Genomic DNA, 15518 nt, shown 5'->3' on the forward strand with positions numbered 1-15518 from the left:
GAAGGGAGGGGAAAGGGATTGTGGAAAGAGGGAAGGGAAAAAGGAAGGAAAGATTCGTACAAGGAAGGAAGAAGAAGGGAAAGAAGGAAGGAAGGAAGGGAAAAGGGATTGTGGAAAGATGGAAGGGGGAAAGGAAGGAAAGAAAGATGGAGGGAACCAATTTGTACGAGGAAGGAAGAAGAAGGAAAGAAGAAGGGAAGAAAGAAGGAAGGGAAAAGGAAGAAAAGAAAGATGGAGGGAGGGAACAGATTTGTTCAAGGAGGGAAGAAGAAGGGAAAGAAGGGAGGGAGGGAAAATGGATTGTGGAAAGAAGTAAGAGGAAAAAGGAAGGAAAGAAAGATGGAGGGAGGGAACAGATTCCTTCAAGGAAGGAAGAAGAAGGAAGGGAAAAGGGAAGGAAAGAAAGATGGAGTGAGGGAGGGAACAGATCAGGTCAATTGGATCGAAAGAGGAAAATGATTGTGGAAAGATGGAAGGGAGAAAGGAAGGAAAGAAGGAAGTATGGAGGAAGGGAACAGAAGGACTTAAAGACAGACTGTGTAGAAGTGTCTCCCGTCTATCAGTGATTGTATTGAGTTGGATGTTGTTCTTTATGCTGCATTCAGGTGGAATCGGACAGACGAACAACAGCAACATGAGACACACATGAGAATATGTTGTTATGGCGATGTCGTATTGTTAACCTCCCCGACGTCTTACCGGCTTTTTTTTTCGTCGACTAAATAACATCCGGTTTGTTTGCCGACTGCCGACCGCTCCGGTGTCTCTGGTGGTGTGTATGTGAATACTAAACTCAAAGCTCACCAGAACACTGATGGGGGTAATGACTTATTAATGAAACACATGCTTTTAAATGACATAATCGATTGTTGTGAATAGATAACAAGAGAAGTTACAAAGTGGAGCTTTAAATCTGTCCTTAATTAACCTGAGCAGTGATCGATTTTTTAGCGGACAACGTGTTTCAATCGTCTGACCTGAGTCTCTCTCAGTCAGATCAGTATCAGTGTGAACGTCGGCCGATAAGAACCAGTTTTTGTGTCTTTTAACTTTGCAGGTGAACTGAACTGAAACTGTCTGGTTTGTTTAGAAAGAACCTCCCTTCATCGGTTGAAAAACAAAATCTGATCAAGTGGATGTTTGGTCATCAGATCCTGGACTCAGTCAGAGTTGAACGTGTTTACAGCTTTCACCTTTTCCAGGTCAACGGTTCCTCGGTTCGTCTTCAAACAGAAGTGAAGCGTTCCCGCTGCCTCTTCCTTCTCTTCTCCACCTTCCAGCGTGTGATTGATGCCACCTACGCTCTTTGAAGCAGCTGCCTCTGATCTCCGTGGAGGCGAAGCTTCCTGCGCCTCCGTCACTGTAAAAAAACAAAACAGATCCGCGGTCAGCTGGACCGAGCCGAGCCGAGCCGGGCCGAGCCAAGCCATGCTGAGCTGAGCTGCTGCTGCTGCTGCTGCTGCTGAACTACTGCTGCTGCTCTGAGCTCGGTGACGTAATTAAAGTCGACTGGAGTCAAGTGCAGAGCAAAATGTTCCAAACAGGACTTTAATTCTGGACACACTCTGAGTCCGATCCACATTCAGGGCCTCGCTCACTGTGGACTGACTTTGATCCGCTGAAGGACAATTTACTGCAGAAACACTGAGCGCTGCCAAATATGTAAAGAAACACACACACATACACACACACACTGTGCAGAGGTATGAAACCTGCAGTGTGTGTGTGTGTGTGTGTGTGTGTGTGTGTGTGTGTGTGCTGCAGTCGGAGGCTTTAATGAAGGTTTAAAGTGAATTTAGTGCTGAACTCTGCAGCTGAAGGTTTTAAAGGGAACGTGGAGTCTCAACGTGGAGACAAACCTGGCACACACACACACACACACACACACACACTCAGTCCTTCCCGAGCGTTTTGTCGTTCTCATTCACCCAGCGTCGCCCTGGAAACAGCTCGGGTCCAAACGTATTACTCCTGTGACTGGACGTTTCGCTATCAGCAAAGTTCAGTCTTCAGCCGGTTTCCTACGTGCTCCGCCTCCGTTAAACCTCCATCCACTGTCGCTACGGTTTCTGAAGAGGCTCCGAGGCATCCTGGGAAAAAAAGAAAAAAAAAGAAACACTCACCGTCCAATCAGGTGTTAGCGTGCCCTGACAGCAGGAACCAAAAACCTGCTGCTCCTCATCAGGACCAGGACCAGGACCAAGCTCCAGCTACGAGACTAAAACTAAAACTCCTCAACAAACACTGAACAGACCAGAGTGAGAGTGTGTGAAGACGTTTGTTGTCCCCAGAGGAGAAACTTTAAAGGATAATTACCGTTTTTTACAACCTGGGTCTTATTTCTAGCATAAAATACGATCATTTACTCACCCAGATAACTTTGGTGTCATTACAAGTGGTTGTCGCCGCGTATATCCGTATAATGGAGTCTACAGGGCAGCAGAATGCAGCCTCTAAATAACACATTATCTGCAGAGAGACTCCTTCATTTCACCAATATTTAGTTGTGATAGGCTAGTGCTATTCCCCTCTGAGTCCGGGGTTAGCTGTTATCAACATCTGGGGTCTGTAGGTTGACCTACTGACCTCTGACCTGGATGATTTTGAAAGTGCCAAACCCAAATGGACAGAAATAGAAATATCCTTTTTAATTGCATCCTCACAAACAGTACATCAAAAAAAATGTGCATTTCACACCATCTCCTTGTGTGATATTTCATAATAAAAGCGCAATTAAGAAATTAATGGAGACTGTTGACTGAAAGGCTGAAAGGTGGTGGGGGTTGGGGGCTCATAATTTGACAAGAACGCAGGAAGTGTTTTGTAGTAACGGTTTAATTTAAATAAATCAAGAGTGAATAAAAAAAAGAGACCAATTTCCCATTAAAACATCAAAATGTGGCTTATTTTTAAATATGATTTAAAATTTCCCATTAAAACATATGGGACTTGGGGAAAATTCCAGTTAGCTTAGTTTCTGCAGTTTAGACAATAATGATGGCCCTTGTTCACTACTTTAATAAAATGATAAATGTCTGTAAAGGTCACTCAATGAAATTATGTTTTATCGTTTCAAGTACCCGTTGCAGTTCCACCACGTACCACTAGGGGTCTGAGAACCGCTGGTTGAGAAACGCTGCTCTAACGTTTGTTCGTCTGAACCATTTTGTTTTTATTTGTTGAATGTGATTTTGTTTCTCTGACAGGAAAGTGAACTAACTGTTTGTGTCTCTTGTGTCTCAGTGGTTCGGGGACCTGGTGACTCCGGTCTGGTGGGAGGACGTCTGGCTGAAAGAAGGTTTCGCTCATTTCTTCGAATACGTCGGCACCGACTTCCTCTTCCCCAAGTGGAACATGGTGAGTGATGCATTCAAGTGTCTGTTGGTTTCAGCAGCACCTTCCACTTCAACATGGAGACGTCAATCAAACTTTAAACTTTGTCAGGAGACAATTTGTATTAGTTGAAATATATAAAGGCTGAAAACTGTGATTTTTAAAACAGGAAGTGAAGAGTTAGGGATTACAGGTCCAGCCACAGGTGTGTGATCTCAGGTAAAACAGTCTGACAGTAATAAAAACCGGTGTGATGCCGAGTTCCTCTCATTTGATGATTAATATCTCATCTTTTATTCAAGACAAACAGGAAGTGGATTTTTCCGTGCAGCATCTACGAGTGCGTTCAGATATCCTGAAGCTCTGTTCACTCATGAAATTTAATTTTTCTCCTCTGATGGTTTCAGGTTTCAGCTCAAGGCTCCAGTCAAATATGAATTCGATTTTTTCTTTTTTTCTTACCTTTTTCCATGAGTAAAACATTGAGAAATCTCCAGACACCGAATGCAGCACAGGTAGAAAACCTGATGTCAAAAGAAAAAAGAGTCTTTTTTTTTCTTAGAAGAAATAAAACTGGATGTTAAATCAAACTTTAAACCGGGTTTATTTTCCTGTCTGGGCTCAGAAGTAGACGACCTCCTCCTCCTCCTCTGTGGTCAGACTTTGACAGAAAATAATTCCCAGAGGAAAGTGTTGACAGAGAGGTCTGAGGATTATACAGAGGAACTGGGACAGTGTCTGTGTGTCTGCAGCACAAACAAGACGCCATTCACCATCCATCCACACTGTGTGCAGGTGATGGGACAATAAAACTGAGACTGGCTGCTGGAAAACAGACAAATGTTATCTTTTAATAATATGGTTGAATTGACAACGTGGCAAAAATAGATTCTGTTAAGAGAGGAAGTGGAAAAAAGTTATTTCAGGTGCTGGAGACAAAAAAAAAAAACACAGTTACAGATGAACTGAAAAAGTTAAAGGTACAAACATGTCAATATAAATAATTCAAGGTAGATGTTTGTATTAAAGCTCCTTCAAAATAAAGGTAGATGTTTGTATCAAAGCTCCTTCAAAATAAAGGTAGATGTTTGTGTTAAAGCTCCATACAGTATAAAGGTAGATGTTTGTGTTAAAGCTCCATACAGTATAAAGGTAGATGTCCATGTGTAGTGTGATTATAAAGTAGCTCTAGGTTCTATATTAATACTGTGAAAGTATCAAAGCCTCAGTCCACAGTGAAATGCACACAGCCTGTATTCAGAAACTGAGCCTTAAAACCAGCCGTCAGGACTTCCTGTCACTTTGTGATGTCACAACTAAAAAACATTTTGTTTTTGTGTTTGATCTACACACTCATCCCCCTCTGTTTTAGAAACACAATACGAATCAGTGATACATTCATCATCAGTTGTGACTCTTTCTATGGGATTTTCTTTACTTGCACATTAATAAATGTAAAAATATACATTATAATACAGAAGGTCATCAGTTTTTAAAAAGGTCAACTGTGACTCCTGAGGAAAGTTTGACAAATTTCTTCTCACTTCGTTTTCAGACTCGCTGGATAAATTCACTTTCTGCAGCGCAACGTTTTTATTTATTTGAACTACAATGACAAAGTGGTCTGAATCTGCTGTAGGTCAGATTTTATTTAACCAACATGTGGCTTTTTCTCCAGAGTAGCTGAGGATTATGGGTATTATAGGTAGTATTTGGAGCAGCTTGCCAAACCAAATACTGTATGTCTCAAAACTTAAAGCTATCAGGTGACTTTTACAGTGAGGATGAAACAAAACTATTTGTTGTACAAAGAAAAGCACATGTCTCCAAATGTAAATGATTTTTTATTGATCTGTTGGAATAATTCAATAACTGATACGTTTTATTCTTTTAGAAAAAACCTCATAAAAAGATGAAAAGATGAGATTTATTGAGACAAACCAGTGCCTGTGTCTTTTATTTTGAAAGGTCTAATGGAACACAATGGGAATGTTGCCACAGTGTCTTCGTATCTTATTTCTCTTTATTGCATAAAACATTACATAAGTCATTACAGTGTTATGAGGAGCGTTGTGTGCTGCTGTGAGAGTTAAACCTGTTTGTGAGGAGGAGGAAGTCCTGACAGCGAGCGCTCCTCCTGAACTCTTCCTCCTTCTATTCCTCCACTCACACAGATCAATATCTGATTCCCTCCTCCTCTTCTTCCTCCTCCTCTTCTTCCTCCTCCTCCTCCTCCTCCTCTGGAAGCGTTTCCCTGCAGCCGGGGTAAAAAAATCCTGTGTTATTTCACTCTGACAAACAAACAACAAACTTGATGCACGGAGAGTGAGTCAGCGCAAAACAGTGAAATTAGAAATGATAGATTTAGTGAAAAACTCTCCGACCTGTGATTCCTCCGTTTCTTTTCTTTTCCCCGCCTGAAACTTCTCGAAGACAGTGAACGCAGCACAACTTTAAATTACAGCACACACTCGCCCTCCGCTGCCGATGAATGCCGTGATTTACTTCCAATAGAGAATGAGTTTACACCTTATCTGCAGCGCGCACACACACATACACACACACACAAACACACACACACAAACACAAACACACACTCTGTTACACTGAGCGACATGGCATTTTTAAATCCCTGTTACTGCGGTTCAGCTCGACTGGATGCTTTAATAGAAACAAAGTGTTTCTCCAATAACAAGCACAATGATGATAAAGTCTTTCCCTGATAAAGCAATTTATGTTTAAAAAAGGTTTTTATTTAAAAAGCCATTTCCATCAGCGGCGAGTCGCAGCGCTGCAGGCGGAGGGAAGGAAACGGAAAAACAAAGCAACAAATAAAAAATGTGACAAGGAGAGAAACGACTCTGAAAAATAATAAAAATCACTTTCCCATCAGAGCGATTCACCTGAACTGACCTCAGAGCTGTGACCTTTCAGGACCTTTACACTCAAACAAACTGGTGTAGATGGGTGTTATATGGGTATAATAATGATAATAATAATAATTTAGATTTATAAAGTGATTTTCATGCCACCCAAAGCGCTTTACACAAACCATTATTCATTAATAGCACAGTCACACCAGCGGTGGTGGTGGTTAGCTACGTCTGTATGGAACCGCATAAACACATCTATTTTTAACGTCTTGTTAAACATTAAAGGGATAGTTAATCATTTTAGCATATTGGCCCATTGCCATAATCCCTATAGTCATAGCAGTAGGTTCATTACCTTTAATTGTCGGTGCAAACTATTTTTAGAACGGCGGAGCAGAGCCGTGAGCTGCTCAGAGCTACGCTACGGAGGCTCATGGGATTTCTTGGTTTCCCTCATCAAACTAATCAAATACACAATCCAACAACTCCACAACGCTCTGGTGGACAAGTTGTGAGCTGCACATTCACCACGCTATGAGATAATAACACAACGTTACCAGACAGAGTTGTTTTAGAGGGTGTGTGCAAGAATTTCCCTCTAAAACAACTCTGTCTGGTGACGTTGTGTTATTATCTCATAGCGTGGTGAATGTGCAGGTCACAACTTGTCCACCAGAGCATTGTGGAGTTGTTGGATTGTGTATTTGATGAGTTTGATGAGGGAAACCAAGAAATCCCATGAGCCTCCGTAGCGTAGCTCTGAGCAGCTCACGGCTCTGCTCCGCCATTCTAAAAACAGCTTGCACCGACAATTAAAGGTAACGAACCTACTGCTATGACTATAGGGACTATGGCAATGGGCCAATTTGCCAAAATGTTGAACTATCCCTTTAAGACTTTTAAAATTGACATCTTAAGGCGTAGAAAATTGACTTCTGTAGCCACAGTACCTCATTCAACATTTTAACTGACCTCTGACACTGCAGTGAACCGTCCAATCAGAGAGCCTGCCTCCTTCCGTCAGAGATTTTGATCTCAATGGTTTTCACCTGCTTAAATAAAGTTACATAAAAATAAAATAAGACTCCTGTTTGGACCTCCTGGGGCTCCGTAGAAGGATGAGACAGTTTATCTGTTTTGTTTTTGATCTGAAGGGAAGGAGAGAGTCAGAAAGGAGAGAGCCTTCAATCGAAAATATGAAATATTCATGTTAAAGAGAGCGGAGCGGGCGATCGATATTCATCGTCTCCTGCTCCTTTATGAATTGGGACACCTGACCAATGAGAGGAGAGGACGTATTAATTACCCATGTGCAGCTCAAGGCTCGTTACACCCCGAGGGAAACACGGTGAAAGATGAGATAAAATCATCTCAAAGAGAAAATAAATGTCAGACGAATCAACATCAGACGTTAAAAAAAACTAGATTTTCCTCGGTTTTTCTCTTTGTCACAAACGATTGATGATGTTTTTGAGTGATTTATTTATTCCAAGAGATGAAGGGAGTTCATGGCGAGTTTAAAAGACGATGAAATGAAGGTGAAGACGAAGACGAAGACGAAGGGATGCACTGCAAAAACTCACAATCTTTCCAAGAATATTTGTCTTATTTCTTGTCAAAATGTCTCATTTCTAGTCAAAACTAATCTCTTTCCACTTTAAATAAGACTCATCACCTAAAAATTTACTTATTTTTAGATCATTTTCACTTGTTTCAAACTAATTCTCGCTTGAAATAAGTAGAAAATCTGCCAGTGAAAGGAAGTTTTTTGTGCTTGTAATGAGAAAGAAAAACTTGCTCCACTGTCAGATTTTTCTACCTATTTCAAGTGAAAATAGGCTTGAAATTAGTAAAAACTGTCTAAAAACAAGCTACTTTTTAATGTATAACTATGTATGTATATGTATAAATATAGTTATTTTAGGTATAATGAGATTTGTTTTGACTAGAAATAAGACAAATATTCTTGGTAAGATTTTGAGTTTTTGCAGTGTGAGGATGAGAGAGGAAGTGAAGCAGGACGGAGGGAGGAGACGAGCAAAAACTTCAGCAGCTGCTCTTGAACGCAGCACCGTCCCTCCATCTGTGTGTGTGTGTGTGTGTGTGTGTGTGTCGGTCAGACCTCCACATGTGGGTCCATCTGGTCCATAACGACCATCTGGTCCAGGTGGACCCCCCCTCGGTCGGTCTCTGCAGGTGATTTAAAGTCGTTGTTAATTAGAGCTGATGTCTCATTTACTCTCATTTCCCTTTTTTTTAATTTATTTCTCTGACTAATGTTGGTTTCATCTAAATGTGTCATTTTAACTAATTAACTGATATAATTTACACCACAGCCCCGATTCAGCCTCTCAGAGTGTGTGTGTGTGTGTGTGTGTGTTTAAAACAACGGTTACCCAGGTATTAGCCAGATCCTTAGAGCTCACGTATAAACACTCTGTTAATCTGTCACAGTTTAAACTCCCAATTAGTCTGACACCAGATATTAGACAGGTCCGCTGCTGTTGATCCATCAGGACAAACAGGAATGTAAAACATAAATCTGTATCAATCCAACTTGCATCAACCAGGAAATAGACCGAGCCCATTCAGTATAAATCTAAATGTTTCTCTGGATTCATGAAACATTAACACCTTGAGAAACTTTTGTTTAAACAGATGTAGATTCATTAAAACCAAATCTACTTAATAAACAACGTTAATCCATGTATTACACCCAGCCACATTGGACCAGGAATTAGACATATCCCAGCAGATAGTACTGCTAATTTAAAAAGAGGAGGCTGGTTCCTGTTCATCCAGTTCATTAACGACCCAAAACTTACTAAGCCGCCAGTTCCATCGCTTAACAAGATGCAGGTTCATTAAAAACTAAATCTCCATAGTAAACACTGTAATCCATGAATTAAACAGAGCCACACTTCTCCGGATTTAGCCGGATCCCCGGGGTAATTTAGACAGAGCTCGTTACAGCTCAACATGTTTGCAGATGTCTATTAAAACCCTGAAACCAAGAGAGCAGAGGAGGAAGAGGAGGAAGAGGAGGGGATGAGAGAGGAGGAGACGAGGAGACGAGGAGACGAGGAGGGAAGGAAACAAAGAAAGGAAACAAGGAGAGGAATTAATCAGAGACGGAAAAGGAATAAAGTTAAAGAACAGATCAATGAATGAAGACGAACAAGCGACAGAGATGAAATGAGTGACACAAAGAATCGGAAAAAGTGAAAATCAAAGAAATAACAAACTGAACATTTGTTTATTGATCCGATCGATCAAATAAAGAAAAACAGATGAAGATGAAAAACACCTGAAGCTTCTGAAGACGTCGCTCGTCCAGAGTTCAGCTTTTTATCCTTTCTCCTTCATCTGCTCTCTTTTATTCCTCCTGCTGTTTATGTTATTGTTGATGTTTTACTATGTTTACCTCATGTTTTTTTGTCCTTGATGCTGTTTTGATGAGTTCTATATGAATAAAGTTTATTACTGTGAATGTATTAGGTGTTAAAGGTCAAAGGTCAAAGTTATTTGTTTGTGTTTGCAGGAGAAGCAGCGTTTCCTGACCGACGTCCTCCACGAGGTGATGCTATTGGACGGTCTAAGCTCCTCCCACCCCATCTCCCAGGAGGTGGAGCAGGCCACCGACATCGACCGAGTCTTCGACTGGATCGCCTACAAGAAGGTGACTTCCTACTTCCTGATTCCTTAAAGGGATAGTTCAACATCTTGTCAAATTGGCCCATTGCCATAATCCCTATAGTCATAGCAGTAGGTTTGTTACCTTTAATTATCGGTGCAAACTATTTTTTAGAACGGCGGAGCAGAGCCGCGAGCTGCTCAGAGCTACGCTACGGAGGCTCATGGGATTTCGCTCTGGTGGACAAGTTGTGACCTGCACATTCACCACGCTATGAGATAGCGTCGTTAGCTAGCTATTATCATGAGTGACCAACACTTTTCAGAAAAGTCATGTAATGCCCATTCAATTGTTATTTAGCCACATCTGTCTTCTACATAAGTTAATTCAAAATTTCCTTACAAGCAATTTTAAATCTGCCTAATTTTCAATGGTTTCCAATGGGAGTTAACCCTTTCGTGACCATTGTTTGTCCAACTTAGCAACAGTAACCGTGGATGGCAGGACTTGACAAAGGGTTAACTATTGTTTTTCTATTGAAATCAATAGTTCTAATGAACAGCAATAAACCAGATAGCTAATCAAGCTAATTCAACAGATTTGTACCATTTTAATTAATCCCAAACTTTGGACTCCATATTCCCTCAACCAACCAACCAACCAACCAACCAACCAACCAATCAACCAACCAACCAACCAACCAACCAACCAATCAATCAATCAATCAATCAATCAATCAATCAATCAATCAATCAATCAATCAATCAATCAATCAATCAATCAATCAATCAATCAATCAATCAATCAATCAATCAATCAGAAGAAGGGGAATTAAGATAATAAAGAGAAGAGACATTTATTACCAATGGTTCATCAATCATTCTTCCTACACTGATACTAATTAGTCTGTAATTTATATAAAAGTTAAAGTCTGGATCTATAAATCTTCTATGACCTCACTCACTGACCACTAGTTTATGTCTAAATCAATGTGCATCATCAATGTTCTTCTTAATAGTTTACTGTCTTCTCAATTACTGGTTTGTAACAGATAAAACTTGATTTTATAAGTATGAACATACAAAAATGAAACAATATAAATGAGATTATTGATCCAGAGTTAAACGTTTATAACTGTTTTAATGTGAAATTATTAAAAAGTGAAAGTTTAAATGTATACATCAAACAGAGATTCTAATGAAACAAGTCAGTTTTTGTCTTTGTAGCAGCTGAGTCGATGTTTTTTTCCACCTGTTGTCGTGTTTAAAGCTGCGTTTCCTGTCCTGTCCACAGGGGGCGGCGCTGATCCGGATGTTGGCCAACGTGATGGGGCAGCCGCTGTTCCAGAGAGGACTCAACGTAAGTTCCAGCTGTGCACACAGAGGTTTTTATATCTGAGGACACCAGGGGCTGCTGGGAGTGTGTGTGTGTGTGTGTGTTGAGCCAGAGTTTTGGAGCGAATTCAGATGAGCAGTAAAATCAGTGTGTCTGGTTGTTGTTGCAGTTTGAGACGAAGGTTTTCTTCTTTTTCTTCGTATTTTCTGCTGTAAAACGACGTCGCTCCACATCCGACCTGGTTCGACCCGAGTGAAGCTGCAGTTTGTGAATGAAAACTTTTTAGAGACAGGTTTAAAAGGATAGTTCAACATTTTGGCAAATTGGCCCATAATCCCTATTAGTCATAGCAGTAGGTTCGTTACCTTTAATTGTCGGTGCAAGCAATTTTTAGAACGGCGGAGGGAAATTCATGCAAAACCGCTGATGCGCGTTGCCTTCAGGGACAGTTTTTCATCAAGCAGTCTCTGTATTTACCTCTATAACAACTCTGTGTGGTAACGTTGTGTTATTATCTCATAGTGTGGTGAATGTGCAGGTCACAACTTGTCCACCAGAGCGTTGTGGAGTTGTTGGATTGTGTATTTGATGAGTTTGATGAGGGAAACCAAGAAATCCCATAATGAGCCTCCGTAGCGTAGCTCTGAGCAGCTTGCGGCTCTGCTCCACCGTTCTAAAAATAGCTTGCACCGACAATTAAAGGTAACGAACCTACTGCTATGAGTATAGGGATTATGGCAATGGGTCAATTTGCCAAAATGTTGAACTATCCCTTTAAAGCCACAGAAGTTAAATCTCAGATATTAAAATGATTCTGATTCTGAGTGTGTGTGACAGGAGCCGATGTTCAAAACTGCCAAAGAAACAGATGAAATATCCTCAATAAAATATCTATTAGATTCAACTCAACGGAGTGTGTGTGTGTGTGTGTGACAGCAGCCGAACATGAAACAATAAAAGCTCAGTTTAATGAGGAACCATACGTTCTGTTTCTGTTTTTCTGAGTTCAAAGAGAAGTTGAATAAATGGATGTTTGGTGTCGAACAAACTGATGAAACATGGATCAGACAGAGACACGGAAACTCTTTTATACCACTCCCACAGCCGTCACTCGAAAGCACCACCATGATTAAAGTCATTATTATCATCATGATTATTATTAATAGAGTGAGAGAGAGTGTTTCAAGTTCCAGTCATCAATTAGTTTTTATTGACTTCAAACAAGAGAACAAAGATTTAGAGGAGAAGGAGGAAGACGGTCAACCTTTCAAAATAAAAGACCAGAGGAGAGAAAAGTGTGAAGTTTCATTGTGCAGTGACAGTGAAGATGATGTCATATGATAGAAGGTGAAAGTGGGTTAAACACAGCAGTTTAATGGAAATATGTGTAAAACCATACACACACACACACACACACACACACACAGATATAGGCGGAGTGTGTGTCTGTTTTTTGCTGCAGGAACTCTCAGTGACCTGAAACACTGAGAACCAGATTCTATATAAAACACTGCTGATCCAGCAGCGCAACACACACACACACACACACACACACACACTGTACTGTAGGTGTGTGTGTGTGTGTAGGTGTGTGTGTGTGTGTGACAGCCTGATAAGAACAGATTGCAGCTGCTGAAGTAAAATCGTTCCTCGTTCTCTGAGTTTTAATCTTAAATCTTAAAGCGTCAAAGTGAAAATTAAAAATGTGACGACTTCACCGACGTGTGATGTCATCGTCAGTCTGAGCCATGATGTCATCATTTAGACTCATGAACGTTGTTATCACATCTCTGACACTTCACAGCTTCATGTTGTTTAAAAAGTGCAACAAAAATGAGTTTGTTATTATTAAAATGTTTCTGCTACAGAAAAGAGCAGTAAGAGTTATTATTCACAAGGGAGGCAACAGAAAACCTGCAAATAGTTTTATTTCTGCAGGTTTATTGAATGTGGCCGATCTAATAGAACTTATAAAACTTAAAAATAATGTATAAAGCAAAGAACAGATCATTACCAGAACATTTTAAGAGGACAACAGACTGAAGCTTGATTTTAAACAGACATTTGGAAGGCTAAGCTTAAAACAAATGTGTATTTCTGTTGCAGGTGTAAAACTATGGCATTCACAAAGCAAGGAATTGAAAAGTTGTACAAGTAGGCTATGTCTCAGTTTAAAAGAAAATGTTTAAAAAAGAAAAGATAAGCGCCTACAAAAAAGAAGGAGAAAGAGAAAAAGGGAAAGGGAAAAAAGAAAAGATAGATAGACGAGTGGTGTCCACTGCTATTTTGCTTTTTTGTTTTGTTGTTATTATTATTATATGTTTCATCATCTTTAATATTTTGAAACAGAGTATAATATTGGTGTTGATAGTAAGCCAATTTAACTATAACAACAGAGAGGAGCAGGTACTATAAGTTTTTCTTCATCCTGCTCCTTTTCATTCATGGTGACAATGTGTACATTATGTAAATATGTGCAACCAGTATGTATACACTGCAAAAACTCAAAATCTTTCCAAGAATATTTGTCTCATTTCTTGTCAAAATGTCTCATTTCTAGTCTAAACTAATCTCTTTCCACTTAAAATAAGACTCATCACCTAAAAATTAACTTGTTTTCAATTAATTTTCACTTGTTTCAAACTCATTTTCAATTGAAATAAGTAGAAAAATCTGCCAGTGAAAGCTGAAAGTTTTTTGTGCTTGTAATAAGAAAGAAAAACTTGCTCCACTATCAGATTTTTCTACTTATTTCAAGTGAAAATCTGCTTCAAAGAAGTAAAAAGTGTCTAAAAACAAGCTACGGTTTAATGTTATGTGTCTTATTTTAAGTAGAATTAGATTTGTTTTGACTAGAAATGAGACACATATTTAGAGTTTTTGCAGTGTACCATGAATGAAATAGGCCTAAATCAAAAATGAAATGAAATGTTAAAAATCTTTGACCGCAGACGGACACACTGTGACATCATCATCATCATCATCATCATCACAGTGTCACTGACAGACTCACACCGTCGTTCTCCCACATTTTCTAGCGCAGAGTGTGTGTGTGTGTGTGTGTGTTATCTCTGCAGCTTTAGTGAAGGTGACACTGTTGTTATCATGTGTGTCATCTTGTTTCAATAAAGAGCTTCTTCTTCTCCTTATCAACCTCCCAACACATGACGACAACGACCGACTGACACACACACATACACACACACACACACACACAGAGGGATTAGCTCTCTCTCTCTCTCTGCAGGTGTTCTCTGTTATCTTCTGCTACTTTCCTGCCTTTTTCTTGTTATATTACAAACTGAAACATCCCTCCCTCTCTTCCTCCTCCCTCGGCGTTCCCTCTCTCCGACTCCATGGCGACGGCGACGGTGGGAATGACTTTTTTTCCCTCCTTGGCGCTGAGATCAAACCGAACAGGAGCGTCACCTGAACGAGCTCCTTCTGAAACCAGGAGATTTGATTTTCTTCTTTGACTCGTCGCTTTGTTCACGTTTTTTTTTTAAAGATGTAACTGAGTGAGAGTTTTGAAGTCGGAGCAAAGATCCAGAATCCCAAAAACTCCTGAGACCCAAAACTTCGACCCCCGAGGTCTCGGCCCCGTGTTCACACTGTTTGTCTCAGCGTCACGGATCGACACAGAGACGATGTCGACCCCGTCTGTGAACTTAAAGACAAACTCAGCTCCATGTGTCCCTTGTCTCTAGTTCTGGTTAAATCAATGACTAGTAACTAGTTCCAGGGAGAATGGAGCGTCTCTTGGCTGAAAACCAACCTTGTAAGATCAGAGCCTCCGACCCGGTGTCCCAGCTCTCGTCTCCATGGCGACACCGCCATACAAATGTTTTAGAGATTAGAGATTGAAGAACATTACTTTTTTAGTCAATGTATAAAATCAAATTAAGGCCAATGGCGGAATTTGTGGAAATATTGTTGAGAAAATTCTGGAAAAAAGACTTTTTTTTTTGAAAAAAGTGATTCCTTTTTTTTTTTTTTTTAATCTAGAAAAAAATGGTAAGATTTCTAAAAAAAAAGAAAAAAAGAAAAAAAAAACTTTTTTGGAAATTTTACCTTCCTTTTTTTTTAGAATTTTTAAAAAACTTATTTTGAGAAATTTTAACAAGTTTAAAAAAAAAAATTTTTCATATTTTTTTTTTTTTTTTTTTTTAGAAATGTTTCCATTTTTTCTAGAATTAAAAAAAAAAAACTTCTTTTTGAGAAATCTTACCACTATTATCCTAGATTTTCTTTTTTCTTTTTCTTGAGAATTTTTTTTACATTTTCCTAGAAATGTTTAAATGTTTTTGGAGAAATTGTTATCACTTTTTTTCCAGAAATATCTC

At 39.6% G+C, this 15518-nt stretch overlaps 1 protein-coding gene across 1 annotated transcript in view; it reads left to right on the forward strand.

Annotated features, from left to right (window-relative positions):
- The window catches only part of LOC146962330 (thyrotropin-releasing hormone-degrading ectoenzyme-like), a 194654-nt gene that overhangs the window by 137061 nt on the left and 42075 nt on the right, over nt 1-15518 (forward strand). The window contains exons 6-8 of the mRNA XM_085768900.1: nt 3244-3357; nt 9748-9885; nt 11134-11199. Coding sequence (XP_085625026.1) covers nt 3244-3357; nt 9748-9885; nt 11134-11199 — 318 coding nt within the window. The remainder of the gene's footprint in view (nt 1-3243; nt 3358-9747; nt 9886-11133; nt 11200-15518) is intronic.

The sequence above is a fragment of the Trachurus japonicus genome, chromosome 23, assembly GCF_045865225.1.
Source record: "Trachurus japonicus isolate A0001 chromosome 23, Traja_1.0".
Classification (NCBI taxonomy): Eukaryota; Metazoa; Chordata; class Actinopteri; order Carangiformes; family Carangidae; genus Trachurus; species Trachurus japonicus.